The sequence below is a fragment of the Rana temporaria genome, chromosome 3 (assembly GCF_905171775.1).
Source record: "Rana temporaria chromosome 3, aRanTem1.1, whole genome shotgun sequence".
Taxonomy (NCBI): Eukaryota; Metazoa; Chordata; class Amphibia; order Anura; family Ranidae; genus Rana; species Rana temporaria.
This window is the reverse complement of record NC_053491.1, coordinates 278,907,886-278,926,177: the sequence shown is the minus strand read 5'-3', so window position 1 is coordinate 278,926,177 and position 18,292 is coordinate 278,907,886. Positions and strand designations below refer to the sequence as shown.

General features: G+C 43.6%; 1 protein-coding gene across 2 annotated transcripts in view; it reads left to right on the top strand.

Moving 5' to 3' along the window:
• RUFY1 (RUN and FYVE domain containing 1) overlaps positions 1 to 18,292 on the top strand; it is a 229,922-nt gene that overhangs the window by 103,388 nt on the left and 108,242 nt on the right. For both annotated transcript variants that reach the window (XM_040344683.1, XM_040344684.1), the window contains exons 8-9: positions 14,245 to 14,310; positions 14,954 to 15,023. In XM_040344683.1, coding sequence (XP_040200617.1) covers positions 14,245 to 14,310; positions 14,954 to 15,023 — 136 coding nt within the window. The remainder of the gene's footprint in view (positions 1 to 14,244; positions 14,311 to 14,953; positions 15,024 to 18,292) is intronic.

Below are 18,292 nucleotides of genomic sequence, written 5' to 3'. Positions count from 1 at the left end.
GGGATTGAGCACCTAGTCGTCAGGGAGGTCTGGAAAGTGTGCTGGAGGCCACTGCCGGGTGGACCAAGATGGCCGCCGCTCTGGGAACTAGGCCGAAGCCACGGCCTTTACTAGGTCAAATGCGGGACCGGAAAGTCCTCCACCGGCAGCCTCGGGCGGCACTCTAGTGAGCTGGCAGGCTCCAGGGACAGCGGATGAGGCGAGCAGGATACAGGCAGGAGGGTAAGAAAAGGAGTATGGGCAAGCAGAGCTCTCTATGTGCGACCTATTCCATTGCTCTCCAGGCCACGCCCCCACCTGATCTGGTTGAAAAAAGTCCTTCCAGCTCAACCAATAAGAGGATTTTTTTTTTTATAAATCATACAATCCCATATACACAATCCTATACCCACAGTTGATCCAGATAACAGCAATAAACCTCACCCTTTGCTCCTCACCTAGTGCAGCCATCAAGGTAAATGAAACCAGGTCAGACTTTTTCAGTATCGCTAATGGGACGAGACAGGGGTGTATCATTTTCATCCTTATGTTGGAACCGCTACTCTGTAGGGTCTGTGCAAATCCCAATACAACTGGCTATGACAAACCTTCTGGCTCCCATAAAGTTGGCAGCATTTGCAGATGACTTAATCTTTTTTTTGTTATCAAACCTGTCGTTTCCGTCCTAAACTTGTTGGCTGAGTTACAAGCACACGGATCTATTTCAAAATAAATAAAACCAAATCCTCTGCTCTAAATGTTTCGTTGAATTTGTCCTCTCTCCAGTCCTTGCAGCCCCACTTTTCATTTTGTTTGACTTCTAATTCTATTCTTTATTTGGGGACCAACATTACTCATGACCCTCAAGACCTGTATACGGCTAACTCTGATATTCTTCTTCAGAGAATCAAGGGCGACCTCCAACACTGGCACTGCTTAACCCTTACTTGGTTTCGGCCGTTGTAATGCATTGAAAATGACAGTCCTTTTACGTCTATACTATTTGCTTCAGGCCCTGCCTATTCTGCTGAATGACTTTTTTTCTGAAGGCAATGTACTATGTTTCGGTAGTTAATTTGGTCACTCAAACTACAATCCTTGTTGTTGCTCAAAGTGTATGGTGGCATTGACCTTCCTGACATTCATGCCTACTATTGGGCTGCCCATCTGACCAGGTTTATTGATTGGTTCTGCCATGGTTCAGAAAAACATTGGATGGCTATGGAGATTAAGGACTCTTAGCTGGCCTTGGATCTCCGCGCGGTTGCGCTCTGAATTACGGAAGCACCCCACTCTAGTAAGTACAGTCGCAGTCTCCAGGGCGGCCTTCTGCTGCACCTGTATTTCCCCCCTTCCTTCGTTCTGATCATCAAGAACCCTGATTTTCTGCTAGGGCTGCATGGCGATCCTCTGATGGACCGCTCCTGACTTCCTACTTTACCCGTCTGCTCAATCTCCCCTTAGACTTCTGGAGCAAATTGGAACTACGCCATTTCTAGACAACTTGATATTAACCATCCTCTAATGGAATTTGAACGCATTTGTCATAAATGGGAGGCTATAGGGGATTTTCGTTCTATGATTATATGGATCCTTGAGCAAACCTTACTCTGACTATATCCCACCCTTCCTAATGAAATAGGAATCTAATCTGGGTCTCCACTTGACTGCCTAACAGCGACTGCCCAACAGTGTGAGAAAATTCTACACTTTGCCCACAAATCCTCCATAGCCACCAGTTATCAGGAGCCAAATTACAAGATTCCCATGATTCCCGACTCCTTTCGGGATAGACCTATCAAGAAATACAAAATCTGTCTGACTGTTCACCTTTTTGAATACGACAAAGGCGTGTATCATTGCTTGGATGGAAGTTCAGAGGATTGCTGCACAAAAATGTATTGAAATGAAAAACATACAAAAAATGTATTAAAAGCGTTCCATTGTATAGTTATGCCGCGTACACACGGTCATTTTTTGTGATGAAAAAAAAACGAAATTTTTGAAAAACGTCATTTAAAATGACCGTGTGTGGGGAAAACGTTGTTTTATGTCTTCTGAAAAACGACAAAAAAAAATTCGAACATGCTTCAATTTTTTATGTCGTTTTTCAAAACGTCGTTTTTTGTGTCATAAAAAATGATCGTGTGTGGGCTAAAACGACGTTTAACCACTTAACCACCGCCGCATTTACATATACGTCGGCAAAATGACACGGACAGACAAAACGACGTGCCCGCACGTTGCTGCCTTTCCGCGGGTCGGGGGTCCGATCGGGACCCCCCTGCTACATAAGGCGGTCGGTAAGCCTCAGGGAGCGATCCGGGATGAGGGCGCGGCTAGAAACGATTCTAGCCGCCCTCTCGCGATCGCTCCCCGGAGCTGAAGAACGGGGAGAGCCGTATGTAAACACGGCTTCCCCGTGCTTCACTGTGGCGGCTGCATCGATTGTGTGATCCCTTTTATAGGGAGACACGATCGATGACGTCAGACCTACAGCCACACCCCCCTACAGTTGTAAACACACACTAGGTGAAACATAACTCCTTCAGCGACCCCTGTGGTTAACTCCCAAACTGCAACTGTCATTTTCACAATAAACAATGCAATTTAAATGCATTTTTTGCTGTGAAAATGACAATGGTCCCAAAAATGTGTCCGAAGTGTCCGCCATAATGTCGCAGTCATGAAAAAAATCGCTGATCGCCGCCATTAGTAGTACAAAAAAAAATGCAATAAAACTATCCCCTATTTTGTAAACGCTATACATTTTGCGCAAACCAATCGATAAACGCTTATTGCAATTTTTTTTTTTTTACCAAAAATAGGTAGAAAAAATACGTATCGGCCTAAACTGAGGAAATTTTTTTTTTTTATATATATGTTTTGGGGTGATATTTATTATAGCAAAAAGTAAAAAATATTGCATTTTTTTCAAAATTGTCGCTCTATTTTTGTTTATAGCGCAAAAAATAAAAACCGCAGAGGTGATCAAATACCACCAAAAGAAAGCTCTATTTGTGGAAAAAAAAGGACGTCAATTTTGTTTGGGAGCCACGTCGCACGACCGCGCAATTGTCAGTTAAAGCGACGCAGTGTCCCGAATCGCAAAACCTGGCCTGGGCATTTAGCTGCCTAAAGATCCAGGGCTTAAGTGGTTAAAACGACGGTTTTAAACCCGCGCATGCTCAGAAGCAAGTTATGACGCGAGCTTGAATGGAACAGAGTGCCACCGTATGTGCTGAATGTAACCACGCTTTGCTAGAGCATTTTGAAAAAACGATGGTGTGTAGGCAAATGCCAAATGCACTTTTCCTGGGGCCACAACAGCTGGTGATACCTGAATGGAAGACTTAATAAAGGTAAGTTTATTATTAAAATCACAAAGTATATATGGGCATATCTGTTCTGCAGTGGTTACTGGGCTGCTTTCAAACTGATCCACAGGTGCAGCGTGGTGCACCTGTGGGTTACCTGAATTGAGCCATGGGGTTCCGTTTTTTACCTGTGGGTTTTGTCCAGTTTCAGAAAGTGCACCACACCTGCAAGATATAATAGAATTCTATGGCAAAGTGCAGCTTACCTGCAGGTGTGGGTAAGCCTTAGGCCCCTTTCACATGATCGGTCCGACCCTCCATTCATCTCTATAGAGCGGCAAATGTAAACTGTCATGTGTCCCTTCCATCTGGAAAGATAAGATCAGAGAGCCCATAGAGTAGAGTGGGCTGTCTGTGTCCTTTTTCCATATGCAGAGTGGACCCGAGCCTGTCATCCACCCACTCTGCTCATTGTGGCCCCCCGACCGGTTACTAAGTCGCTTAAGTGGTCCTCGCTCTTCAAAGGGTTGGGCACCCCTGGGGTACATAGTGTCCAAAGAGTGGTTCCACTGTACTTCTTTCCTTCTCAAAATTAACTCCTGATTGCCACCTCTCCTACTGTGACTTTTGTCTCGTTTCCACTGAGCGGATTGGTTCGGTTCGTTATTTTGGGTGTTTCCATTATGAAAGTGTGCCATTAAACCGAACCGTACCGGACCATTCTGGGTCCTGCTTCAGATGTGGGGCCATAGATAATGGAAAGGTTCCATCAGGGCGGAGATACAATACATTCCACTGATTGGTGGACGTGCTAGGCATTTTTTCTAAACCCTGAATGGTCCCTGACGGTCCGATTTGCAGTGGAAACGCTCACAAGAATAGACCGGTCCCATTCTAACCGCTCCATTCTTACTGACCCGAACCGTTCCGCGCAGTGGAAACAAGGCATTAGTCTATAACCATAAATTTCAGTTGAGAAACGCATGGCCCTTTTCAACAAAATGCCTAGCTAGTGGAAGCTGAGTAAGTTTGTCTCTTATATCGTTTTTGTGCCAGGCAATGCAGTCCTTTACCTTTTGGGTTGTTTCGCCAAGATAGAGGAGCCCACAAGGACATAGATCACATATGAAGACTGACAGGTGTAATATCCTTTAATTTAAATCCTATGACCTCTATGTGGATGAGACAGAAATTTACCCCTAGTCATTGAGTTGCATTAAATGCAGCTCAGACAGGGGAAGGAACCATTGTTTTTAGGTCCCAAGAATGTTACAGGAGGGGTGGGGATATGGTATTAATCAGTCCTCGCTAGTCTGTCTTACAATGTTCTTCCCCACGTCTATAAGCTAGAAGAGGAGCTGTGTCAACTTCAGAAGTATTCTCACGGTCGATCCAAACCGATGAGAATGGTCCGACGGGCCGTTTCCATCGGTTCCCTGCTGAAGTGGCCTGACGGTCTGATGTGCGTACACACCATTGTTCCAAAAACTGATCGGGTCAGAACGCGGTGACGTAAAACACACGACGTGCTGAAAAAAACGAAGTTCAATGCTTCCAAGCTTGCGTCGACTTGATTCTGAGCATGCGCGGGTTTTGAACCGATGCTTTCTGTACTAACCATCGGTTTGGTCTGATGGGGCATCGGTCCATCGGTTCGGTTTTAAAGCATGTTTTAAAATTTTGGACCGAAGGACAACAGACCGATGGGCCATACACACGGTCGGTTTGGACCGATGAAACTGAACTTTGGTCCATTCTCATCGGTTTGGAACGACCGTGTGTACGCGGCCTTAGGATATTTTTCACCCAATATGGACCACTGTTTCCTGATAATACTAAAAATTTTGAAAGAGAAGGGATGAAATTGAGCCACAAATGGAATTCTGCTTTGTCTAATAATTTTTGGTTTAATGTCTAATGAAATCATCTCCCGTTCTTTATGTACCACCTCTGAAGGGTAACCCATTTGTGCAAGTCTCTGTTCCATTTCATTGAGCCTAGGTTCACACTGCTGCGAATTCAAAATCGCGGTAAAATGCGCGATTTCGCGGCTGCGATTTTGCCGCGATTTCGGCCGCAATTTAATGTAAATCGCGGCCCGAAATCGCAAAAAGTAGTACAGGAACTCAGGGCTGTGGAGTCGGTAGATAAATGTTCCGACTCCGACTCCTCAGTTTTATGTACTTCCGACTCCGACTCCCCGAATCCTCTGTATTAATATGCGAATGTATTTTATACATTCCTTGAGGGAAAGAAACGCAACCTACCACAGGACTACTGGCTGGGAAGCCAACAGTCTACTGTATTGCACAGTTTAAGCAAAAGACAAACACAATGAAAACAATCAAGTGGCTGGATAGTAGCAGCAGGCATAAACATCAGGAACAGGATCTTTACCAGTTCAAAAATACAAACCACATTATTTCGTTGTTTTAGAACAAAAACAAAGTTTATCTATAATGAACCAAAAACAAAATCTGTAAAACCTAGAAATGGTTTATCTTGAAATGTAGTTATAGGCTTAGCAAATGCAAATCAATTCAATGTAGAGTTCTAAGGAAGAGAATTGCCTCTGCCAGATCCTCTTTCATAGAGGCTCTTAAGTCAGACTTTATTATTTTTAGGGCTGAAAATAATCTTTCGACACTGACTTGGGTGGGTGGCATTGCAGTAACTATTCTGGCCACATCACTAACGATCTCTGGATAAACAAGGATGGCTTCTTCAACAGTAAGTTTTGATGAGCGATCATACTTTTCAACTTCTTTTAGTGCTTTATAAAACTCCTGTTGGAATTTTTTTATTTGGACACTTACTGGTTCTCTAACATGCGTTCCCTGTAAAAGCAGAACACAACACTATGGAAAGTATAAGTATTGCAGCTCCTAATTGTGCGTTGCGTGCCATATAGTGAAGCACATGAAAAGCATGCTTCTTCACGGTCACTTAACGTGTTCGTTTTGCGGTTACGTGAGGCACTGCATGCATTGGTCTTTATTCTTACAGTAGAGAAGTCATTAATTATAACTTTTTGTGAATTGGGACATTTAAACTTGCTTTTTTTTATTTTTTATTCCAATCTAAATTTAGTAGGAGTCGGAGTCGGTGCATTGTTTGCCGACTCCGACTCCAGGTACCCAAAATTTCCTCCGACTCCTCGACTCCGACTCCGACTCCACAGCCCTGCAGGAACTACTTTTTGAAATCGCAGATGCGGCGTCGCACTGATTAGGACAGTGCCATTGCCGACAATTGCCGCCGATTTGAGATGCGATTTGTCATGTCAAATCGCATCTCAAATCGTTCCAAATCGTACCCAGTGTGAACCAGGGCTAAGTCGTTGATGGCGTCTCTCTGGATCATTTACAATCCTATTTACCCGATAAGTTGGCTTTTGGGAATGGATTTTAAATACACCTGGAGGGTGAAAGCTGGTATAATGTAATAACTGATTACGGTCTGTCACTAATTATTTTAGATCCCTGTATGGTCAACATGGTGTCTAAAAATTACACCTGTGTTGTACCAAAGGTGATATTAAGGCCTCTTTCACACTAGGCGGACTCTGACGCTACGAAGTCCGCCAGCTCAGTGGGAGATCTCTCTCCCTCTCTGCTCACTGAGCGGGGAGGGGCTTGTGCAGCCCTGCTGTCTCCTATGGAGAGGTCTGAGGAAAACGGACAGAATGTCCGTTTTCATCAGATCTCACCCGATCCAATCCTCCATGGATGGATGGGGACGTATCGCCATACGTCTGATTTTGGCGGATCGGGTCAGGTCGGATGTCAGCGGACATGTCTCCGCTGACATCCGACGCTCCATAGGATTGCATGGAGTGGTCGTTCAGGTCCGCCGACAAAATTGACAGGCGAACCTGAACGGTCCGACCATGTGAAAGGGGCCTAAATCGCAAACCACCATATATACTGTATATTGTGACAGTAGGAGATGCTGTCACGGTAAAATTGGTAGTTTGGGGGACACAGGGTGTGCACATTTGCTTGGTGCAAGACTGCAAAGCATAGATGTGGACTGGAAAAGACTGCTTTTGCAGCTTTCTCCAGGTTTTGGTATTCTGGCATGGAGCTCTGTAGTTTGGAGATTCCATAATGTCTTTGGTGGGACATGATCTCCAACCCTGTGTCAAGATTTTGTAGATTACCAGCAGGGTGTGTGCTCAGGTGAGCACAGCCCTTATAATGAGGATATGGGAAGACCTCGGGGCTCCCAGTTGGAGACTGCTCCACACCCAGAGAGACAGAAGGTCTCCAGGAGTCAGAGGGGCTGCAGGAGGCAGCCAAAACGTGTGACTGCAAGAAGCAGTGCAACGGCCTGAGGACTAAGGCCAGAGCGTGAAGTGAAGCCATCCACATTGAGGAATCCTGTGGTCTGTGTGACCAGGATAAAGAGCAGAGGCGCTGCTATAGAGAGCCAGATGGGCTAGCATTTTCTGTGGAGTTTATTTGCTGGAGAAGAACCCCTGCGTGAGAAACCTTTTATGTTACAGAATTTTATTTGCCTTTTTAATAAAAATGGATTACCATGCCCTAAAATATAGTTCCTGACTGGCTTGAATCACTGGAAAAATGTATCTACCACGAGAGCTAATGGTCCCCCATGTTACAGTATATAAAAATTTGCCTCTGATCTTTTGATGGGATTTGGTAGCAGTAATTGTTAACTAGGGTGTTGGCATTTCAAAACGTGAGCAGTGATTTATAAAAGGGTTGTTATTGCTGATATTTTTTGCATTTTTTTCTAAAATATCTTGGCCTGTCCCTTCTACAGCATTTCCTCAGTCTCCAACTACAGTTGTAGTGTGTGCGTGTGTACTCTCTGACTATCCCCTGTAGCATATCCTTTGTCTCTGAATATGTTCTGTAGCACGTCTGATGTTATCTAACCATCTTCTTTAGCATATCCACAGTTCTTGACCATCTCCTGTAATAAATAAACATATATACATATATATAGTTGCTGGCTTGTGTCTTTTGTAGCATTGAGTATTATGTGTGGCACTGACCTAGGCCATCTAGTGTTCCTAACTTTTATAATGCCCCCCCATTCCTCCTGCCCGAGGATGGGGTCAAGATTTACATTGCTCATGAGAAGACAATGTTATGTTATTGTGTGCATCCCAAATATGCACAGTTTTTTATTTAGCCAGAAATACCTGTCAAACTGTGTCAAGGTCCTTAACGGTTACTATACATAAAGCAGTATGGAGTTCCATACTCATAGTTCCCAAACCACCTACAAAAACACCTGCTCTGCAGACCCAACAAATCACCACGTATAAAAACCAATACATATACAGTAAAACCTTGGATTGCGAGCATAATTAGTTCCAGAAACATGCTTGTAATCCAAAGCACTTGTATATCAAAGCAAATATCCCCATAAGAAATAATGAAATTTCAGATGATTCATTCCACAACTATTTTATTCATAAGCCTCTCAGGTTTAAAAAGATTATAGCAATGCGATAAGTTGTGTAACCATAGAATGTCCATCCACAAATGGAAGCCTCCACAAGGGGATTAGAAGCAAAATCCAGCAGGAGCTGCAGAGTATAAAAGAGAAGAGAGGCGCCTCTAATGCCGCGTACACACAATCAGACCTTTGTCCAAGCAAATTCACATGGGAATGTAAACTCCGATGGAATTAATCAGAATTTCCGATGGAATTACACCGATGGGGCATACGCACGTCCGTCTGACTTTTTCCATCAGAAAAAAACTATAGTGTGTACGGGGCGTTAGTGTAGCAACTTGTTGCTAAATGGTTTAACTTCATTAAATTTAACCATATTGCTACACTTAGAGGTGCCTCTCTACTCTTTTATACTCAGTTGTGACATGTTACTCTTGTATCAAGACATCGCTTGTATATCAAGTCAAAATTTATAAAAAAAATTGCTTGTCTTGCCAAACGCTCTCAAACCGAGTTACTCTCAAACCAAGATTTTACTGTACCAAAATAAATGTTGAAAAAAATACCAAACGGTGAATGTAGCACCCTCTAGTGTGCTAGAATAGTTTTTTTGTTAGCGTATGAAAATTGTTTAGGCTTGGCTGGCAGCCAAGCCTGTGTTTATCTAGGTCAGGGCAGAGACTTAGGGAGGGCTGGATGACTCACAGGCAGCACCTCTGATACCCCCCCCCCTACTTCTGGAAACTTTCTTGAATGATTTCATTTGTAAATTACTTTGAACCAGAATCGTAATTTTTGTGTCGTTATAAGCGGAACGTATTATAAAACATATATATTTACTCTAGTAAAATAAAGCATTTACTTTTTGTTACATCTTTTTGTTTATAGACTGCAAGACAATATGTATAAAAATTACTCCTAGCCAGGGATCAAGTGCTGAAGGATGCACTACTAACTACTAATGGTAGCGAATTGTCCAATAGGGCTGCAATTGGATAGTGGTGTTCTCAGCCTTGCAGATTTCCCAAGTCTGGGAAAATCTTCAAGTCACACTAGAAAACAAAACGGAGAGCGCACTGGCCTTACGCAGAATCTTTTATGAACTTTATTGTGAAAATACTTGAAATACTTACAAAGATACTTGGAAAAATAGCATTCAAAACGCAGCATCTGTCCAGGTATAGATCCTCTCAAATCGCTGCATACAAATGACCAACTTTAGAACCCATGAAGCTTGCGTCAGGTATGCACAATGAGTCAGTGACAAAGGTGTACTTTAAAACAGAGTTCCACTCAAAAGTGGAAGTTACAAATATATGCACTCCTCTCCCCCTTAGTGTTGACAGGTACTCAGCTCCACTTGAGCGGAGGTTCTCCTCTACTCCTCCCTACAATCTTCTGGGACACGTCACAGGTCCCAGAAGATTGCCCGGCCATTGAGGAGGCGCAGTGATGCACTTGTGATGACGGGGAGAGGCGAGAGAGAGAATTGAGAGTTCAGGCAGCTGCATCGCTGGGTTGTGGGACAGGTGACTGTATGTAAATGAAAAGACAGCAGCTACACTCTTTTTAGCTGCTGACTTTTAATAAACACAAACGAGTGGAGCTCCGCTTTAAGATGCATATATAATTTTTTTTTTTTCAAGACAGGCTTTTTGGTCATTATCTTATAAAAAAAGAGAGTGCACCAGCCTTGTGCTGAATCATCAATCATTAATTTTATCATTAAAGCGTATAAAAAATTGAACTTCCGTTTTTTGGAACCCTCCGGTATCACATTTGGCACCTTTCAGGGGGGAGGGGGGTGCAGATACCTGTATAATACAGGTATTTGCACCCACTTCCGGGAATGACGGGAGTCACTCCACTTTCTGTCCCCCCCATAGTAGGATGAACCCTTGTGAGTACTTTAAAGCAGAGGTCCCACGAAAAAAATTAAAAATAAAAGCCAGCAGCTACAAATACTCCAAGCTGACAGCCGCAAATACTGCCAGACCTTGTAGTTTTCCATTCACAGGAAACTGTGAATGAGTGACGCAGACGAACAAAGTTTTTTTTTTTTTGTTTTTTTAATTGTGACAGCTAGCAGGGAGAGAAGATCCCTGCTAGCTTTCAGATCTGGGAATTGGGGAGGTGCGGGGGCCGGTCCATTTGTAACAAGTTGCACCCTAAATATGGGTGTAACATGTTGCGAAAGACGAACTTATCCTTTAAGTATTGCCAAATTAATAGGCCCTTAGTAGAAATGTAAAAATTGCTCATCATAAGGGGGCAATGTTATTCCATATATCTGCACACGTTATGAACATTTGTAGAGCAAGGAGGTTGGGACTTTAAATGAAGTTCACGACAGGGTGGGAGTACAAAAAGGAAAACATGTTTATTAACATGCAAAACAAAGTGTGATATACTCACAGAGTCATAGGGGCTGAGCATGTAAACAGTAGAGGACAATAAAGATACATGGTGATGTCAACCAGGAACTTCATGACATATGGGTATACATATGAACCATGGACACAGGGACATACAATGCCATCAAAAATTATTACAATACAGTATGAAAAACAACAAACGGCTTCCCATGAGTGGGGGATAAGCACACCAGTTTCCTTGAATGACACAGTGCGATTAAAAGACCTGAGGTAGAAATTGTAGATAAAAGTGGCTATTGACTCGGATATGGAGTGGAATGGCATCCTTAAATGGCCCGCCGCGTTTCGTGCTGTAGTGCACTCATCAGGGGCTGATGCTTCCAAATCTGGAGGGTTAAATAATATTTTAGTCTACAGTGACTTAAGCATAAAATCAGGAGCATGATTGATGGTCCTAGACTTACATACCTAAACGATGGTGTGGATCGAGGGAGAGAGTCTAGTGCTAAACCGTAGCCACGGAAGGGATGTCAGTCCCGGAAACTGGGGTGACTGCGCCAAAAGAGCAGCCAGGATGCAGGGCTGGAGAATATCAGGTGGACATGTGGCCACAAGCAGGGGTATGGAGCCAAGCATATAGTCAGCAGAGGAAGAATGGGCTGGAGGTTCTCTGACTGAGCTGCCAGTTTTCCCCTGCCAGCTATGTGGGAAGTTTTAGTTCCCCCTTCTGGCCATGTACCTGATTAGGGGACCTATTTGCACTTTACATCTTCACTTTGTTTGAGAGACTTGCCACGATGCGGTTCAACAGGCCGATCGGGATTGATGCTGTGCCATTGCCGTCAGCCTCGGTATACTCTCACACACCCGGAAGCTGCCATGTGCTCTGCAAGTCTCCCTCCCGCCCCCCCCTCCCGCCCTCTGGGCGGGTGGACCTTGGGGCACTGGGCGGCTTCCACAGCGCATCGACATCACGCCCACGTGGTCCGCGTCTGATGTCAGTCTGACGTCATGACGCCGATCGCGGTGATTCCTCTTTGCTGTTCACATAGGCCCTCCGAGCATGTGTCCGGCTAGCGTGACGTCGGTGTGCACCAATGAGCGGCCAGCACGCTGGTATCAGGGGGTATTTAGAGGCTGCGTCTATACAGCCTGTCTAAACACCCATGGGATGATGCCATACCACTTAGGGACCTTCTGCATTGGATTACTCTACACCCAGGTAAAACTTTTTTGCTATTTTTGGTTTATCACCACCGGACTACAGTCTGGATCATGCTGTCTCACCCTATGTCTCTATATATATTTATATACAGATCCCTGGCATTCTTCCTCTGCTGACTATATGCTTGGCTCCATACCCCTGCTTGTGGCCACATGTCCACCTGATATTCTCCAGCCCTGCATCCTGGCTGCTCTTTTGGCGCAGTCACCCCAGTTTCTGGGACTGACATCCCTTCCGTGGCTACGGTTTAGCACTAGGCTCTCTCCCTCGATCCACACCATCGTTTAGGTATGTAAGTCTAGGACCATCAATCATGCTCCTGATTTTATGCTTAAGTCACTGTAGACTAAAATATTATTTAACCCTCCAGATTTGGAAGCATCAGCCCCTGATGAGTGCACTACAGCACGAAACGCGGCGGGCCATTCAAGGATGCCATTCCACTCCATATCTGAGTCAATAGCCACTTTTATCTACAATTTCTACCTCAGGTCTTTTAATCGCACTGTGTCATTCAAGGAAACTGGTGTGCTTATCCCCCACTCATGGGAAGCTGTTTGTTGTTTTTCATACTGTATTGTAATAATTTTTGATGGCATTGTATGTCCCTGTGTCCATGGTTCATATGTATACCCATATGTCATGAAGTTCCTGGTTGACATCACCATATATCTTTATTGTCCTCTACTGTTATGTTTACATGCTCAGCCCCTATGACTCTGTGAGTATATCACACTTTGTTTTGCATGTTAATAAACATGTTTTCCTTTTTGTACTCCCACCCTGTCGTGAACTTCATTTAAAGTCCCAACCTCCTTGCTCTATATTTGTACTAGGGATGGAGGCACAGACATGTGCCTCACTCAAAGTCCCACTTATGCGTATGCATAGCCCCCCCTTTCCGTTATGAACATTTGGATCACATCACTCAAATTAAAAGTGCTGTTGGAGTTTAAAATTCATACAAATGTATACAGTGTGCAAGTAATTTTATTTTAAAGTGTACCTGTGCTTTCGCAGTCTTATTTGATATATCCTCGCAACATTTTACAGTTCCAGGTCCTTATTGATGAAGTGATTTAAATAATCAAGTTGGTGTTAAAAAACTGGGCACAAAACATTTTTTCTAATACATTCTTCAGTAGCCACAGTCGATGAGTCAAGGGTTTTAATCACTTCAGCCTTGGGTTTGCTTTGCCCTGGAAAAAATAAATTGTACATCAATTTTAGTTACCCGACCTCTTCAGCAGAATTCTGTTGAAGCTTGGTGTGGCTTGGTCTAAGGAACTTTAAGACCATGTAAATGCATAAATACTTAGTACAATATAAGGCCCCTTTCACACGGACAGATAGAATGGTGCTTTTAGCTGCAGATTTTCTATTTTTATACCGCAGCTAAAAGCACACAATGCTTTCCTATGGCCCCATTCACACACCGCGTTTAGCTGCGATTTCGTTACATGCGGTTTGGTGCAAATAGAAAGAATGTAATTGAATGCGTCCAGGTGCGATGTAGCGCAGCTATATGCTCATAACCGCAGGTAATCGCAGTGTTTTGTGTCAACAAAAGCGGATAGCGGCGTGAGAAAAACAAATTAACCACAGGAAGCGCATCATAATCAGTAGGTATACCTGGGAAATGACACAGGAAGTACATAGGGATAGAGGAAAGAGGAGAAGCCAGCATGGCGGCGTGAGATATCTCTCATGAGGCCATTATAGCCCTGGTGCATGCCCAACTGGAGTTATGGGAATGACTACCGCAGCTAAATGCCTCCGCATGTAACCACACATATGTGGTATATACGCAGCTAATCGCAGTGCCTGGAGCCTTGAATTTCACAAAACATTTTACATGCTTTTAACTGTGGCAAAACAGCCGTCCGCCTAATATTTGTTTTTTCTTTTTCTACAGAGCAGATGAAATCGCAAATGTATTGGATCAAAAACACTATGTGGAAGAGCTAAACCGACACTTAAGGTAGGAATTTTTGTCACTATGTATTTGAATAAACATAATGATGTAATATTCATATACAGTAATACTTTAAATAACGTGGTTTACAAGCGTTTAACAATACAAGCTATTATTTTTTTTAAATCCAGTCTTGCTTTGCGAGCGCTGTCTAGCAAAACAATGGGGATTCAAGCCTCTGGAGTGTGCAGTACTGCATTTGGCCAGAACTGCGGGGACGCCGGTGACACTCTGAGCCTCTCGGATACACTCCATTCCTGAGTGTCTCTGAGTGCATCTGAGCGGCTCTGAGTGCTCTCTGAATGTCTCCAGCGCCCCCCACCTCTGGTTACATGTGGTACTGCATACACTAGCAGTGCCACTGGAATGGATTATCTGAGTTTCCATTATTTCCTATGGGGAAACTCGCTCTGATATGCGAGTGCTTTGGATCACAAGTATTCTTCTGGGACGAATCATGCTCGTAATCCAAGGTACCACTGTATTACAAATCAATATAAACAAACACACACTTGGCAAATGCCTCCCATTTATGTGATGAAACAGGGATGATCTCCAACACATTCATTACGAGCAGTACTACAGAGACTAAATGACTGACCAAATAGGACATTTTGTGGCTGCTGATCTGTAATTCTTTATATTTCAGCTGTACAGTTGCAGACCTTCAGTCAAAGATTGAGATCCTGGAGAAGACAAATGCCAAGATAACTGAGGAGGTTTGTACTTTTTTTTTCTAAAGTTAATTATACAAAGGAATTATTTTTTAGCCTACAGTGTTTTTTTTACAAGTACTCACAGGAGATGATATACATGTTCGCTTATCTAATCATATTTTAACCTCCATTTATCTCAAAACTATACTCTTAGGTAATAGTTTGGGTATATGGAGGCCAAATCTTCATTGGTTATAAATAAGTTTATCATAGAAGGCACTGGAAGAATGAGGTAACTACTACAAAAAAGGGATATAGATTAATCAATTCACATATAAAGTGCAACAATAAATATGCCGATGTGAAATAATTAGTACCGTATATACTCGAGTATAAGCCAACCCAAGTATAAGCCGAGGACCTAATTTTACCACAAAAAAAATGGGAAAACTTAACTTGAGTATAAGCCGAGGGTGAGAATGCAGCAGCTACTGTAAGCGGAAATAAGGGTCAACAATGCCCATTTGCAGCCTGACCTCACTGTGCCCATTTGCAGCCTGACCTCACTGTGCCCATTTGCAGAATCAGATCTGTGTACCCGAGTCTGTGACATAGACGGCAGCTGTGCAGTTTAAAAAATCGCTCTCCTCTTTGTGCTGTTCCGTGATAAGCAGAACACTCGGTTTCCCAGCAAACACTGTGTTCAGTGTTCCGCCTATAACGATCGCCCTCTCGTCCTCTCGTCTATCACAAACGAGAGGGCGATCGTGATAGGCGGAACACTGAACACAGTGTTTGCTGGGAAACCAAGTGTTCCACCTGTGTTCAGTGTTCCACCTATTACGATCGCCCTCTCGTTTGTGATAGATGAGAGGGCGATCGTGATAGGCGGAACACTGAACACAGTGTTTGCTGGGAAACCAAGTGTTCCACCTGTGTTCAGTGTTCCACCTATTGCGATCGCCCTCTCGTTTGTGATAGACGAGAGGATGAGAGGGCGATCGTGATGGGCGGAACACTGAACACAGTGTTTGCTGGGAAACCAAGTGTTCCGCCTATCACGAAACAGCACAAGGAGCAGCGCGATTTTTTAAAACTGCGCGGCCGCTGCCCATGTCACAGACTCGGGTACACAGATCGGATTCTGCAATGGGCAATGTGAGGGCAGGGGGCAATGGATTGGCAGGTACTGACTCGAGTATAAGCTGATGGGGTCATTTTCAGCCCAAAAAAAAGGGCTAAAAAACTCTGCTTATACTCGAGTATATACGATAATAGAAAAATTAAAAAGTGGTGTTGTTTTATGTTAACGGTGAAGGAATTCTCTGCCATTAAGATTTAAGCCACTATCAATTTATATTATGGACTTTATCACTTTTTTTATTTTACTAATTATTTCACATTGGAATATTTATTGTTGCACTTTATATCCAAATTGATTAATCTATGTCCTATAGCACTTTTTAGGTAGGTAGTAGTTATGTATATAAATAGCAATGGGAGGGAGGGGGAAATGGAATGTATATAATATATTCCAAAGCTGGTTTAGTACTCCAGTTTACATAAGGTAAATGTTTTTCTTCAATGAGGGACACAGGAATTCAGAGACCATTTTGTTATACTGCCACCTACTGGAAGATTTAGACACTGGGAAACAAAAAAGTGATGACCATCCCAGTATAACCCCTCCTACTCCCAGCATGCTTCTGTTTTTATCTAGTCCCAGGAGAAAAATCTGAAATTTTTGCTAGCTTTTTTTTTTACTTCTGTAACGATTACGTTTTTCCTTAATCAGGATTCCTCTATAGCAGTGGTTCTCAACCCTTCTAGTGCCGTGACCCCTTGATAACATTTCCCAAGTTGTGGGGACCCCTAACAGTAAAATTATTTTTGTAGCGTGGCGCTCCCCGAGTCCCCTCCACTCGTGCAGTATTAAAACCTCATATGGTAAATTTTAGGATGTACCACTCTTTGTTCTCTTTTCTTTCCCTTGTATCTCCCTCTATCCCAATTTCTTATTTTGTTCACCCTTCCTTCTCTTTTTCTTTCTTCCTCACCCTTTTTTTTTCCCTCCCTTCCATGTATTCTCTATTTTTATTCCTTCTTTTACTCCTTGGTAGGGGGGAAATAGGATGAGTGGCCATGCTGGGGGAGTTCTGTTCAGCCAACTTAGGTGCTCTTGATCAAAGTCATCTGCTGATCTGAGAACTGTAGTGGGGATTTTTAATTGCAACTATAATCACAGGTAGTATTATTACTCACTGTGTCTCTGACTTTGTGGTGTCTCGTAGCAGTGACACCTATGCTGAAATCAGGTCTCCTCCAGCCCCTCCCACCTCACATCCTTTACCAGTCAACTTACCTCTAGTCTATGCCCCCCAGCCATGCCGTGAACGGAATGTGCAGCTGTGAAGAGGCTGAGTGGGTGGCCGTGGGCTCCAGGAACAGCCCAGCTGGGCGGCCACACGCTCCAGGGACAGCCCTGCTGGGCAGCTGCAAAACAGTTGGGAGAGTGGTGCGGGAACAGCCCAGGATTCAGTGACCCCTGGCAAATCATCATTTGACCCCCAGGTTGAGAACCACTGGTTTAGAGGCAAGAAGAGAACCTGCTTTATCTCTCTGAAAGTAATACCTTGCGCGGCTCCATCGAAGACTTTTTTCCGCTTTGGCTGTCAGTGCTAAATTAAGTTCTAAACAAGCCTTATCCAAAAGGGAGATTGGAACTCGGGAAGGATCTTTCTTATGTTCCAGTTGCAGAAGAGTGAAGTTCTTCGCCAGCTTTTCAATATCTAATCTCCTAGCTTGTTTTAAACGGGAAGAGATTTGTATGATTTTTCCTCTGATGGTGGCCTTGTGTGCCGCCCACAGAGATTCTGCAGAGACATCATCAGTGTCATTTAGCCTGAAATATTTCATTATAGATTACTTAATTTCTGATCTTGAAATAGGATCCGAAAGTAAGGCTTCATTCAGCTTCCAGTGGAAGGCCTTGGGGTGTGAGAATTTGGTATTAACAGTCATAATGACTATTGAGTGGTCCGACCACACCGTATCAGATATGTAAGATTTGAGAACTAATGGAATTAAGGCAGTCGAGTCTAAGAGATGGTCAATCCTAGCGTACGATTGGTGAGCGTGGGAAAAATGTGAGTAATCTACCTTTGTGGGGTTAATTTCTCTCCAAATATCAGTGAGACCCAGTTGGAAAATCAGTTTAGCAATTTTGGGACTATTCCTGGTGGGGCGGATATTTTGGGCGTGGTAAGGCTTAGATTTGTCTACTCCTTGGTCAAAGGCCAAGTTCAAATCCCCGCCAAAAATAACTGTACCCT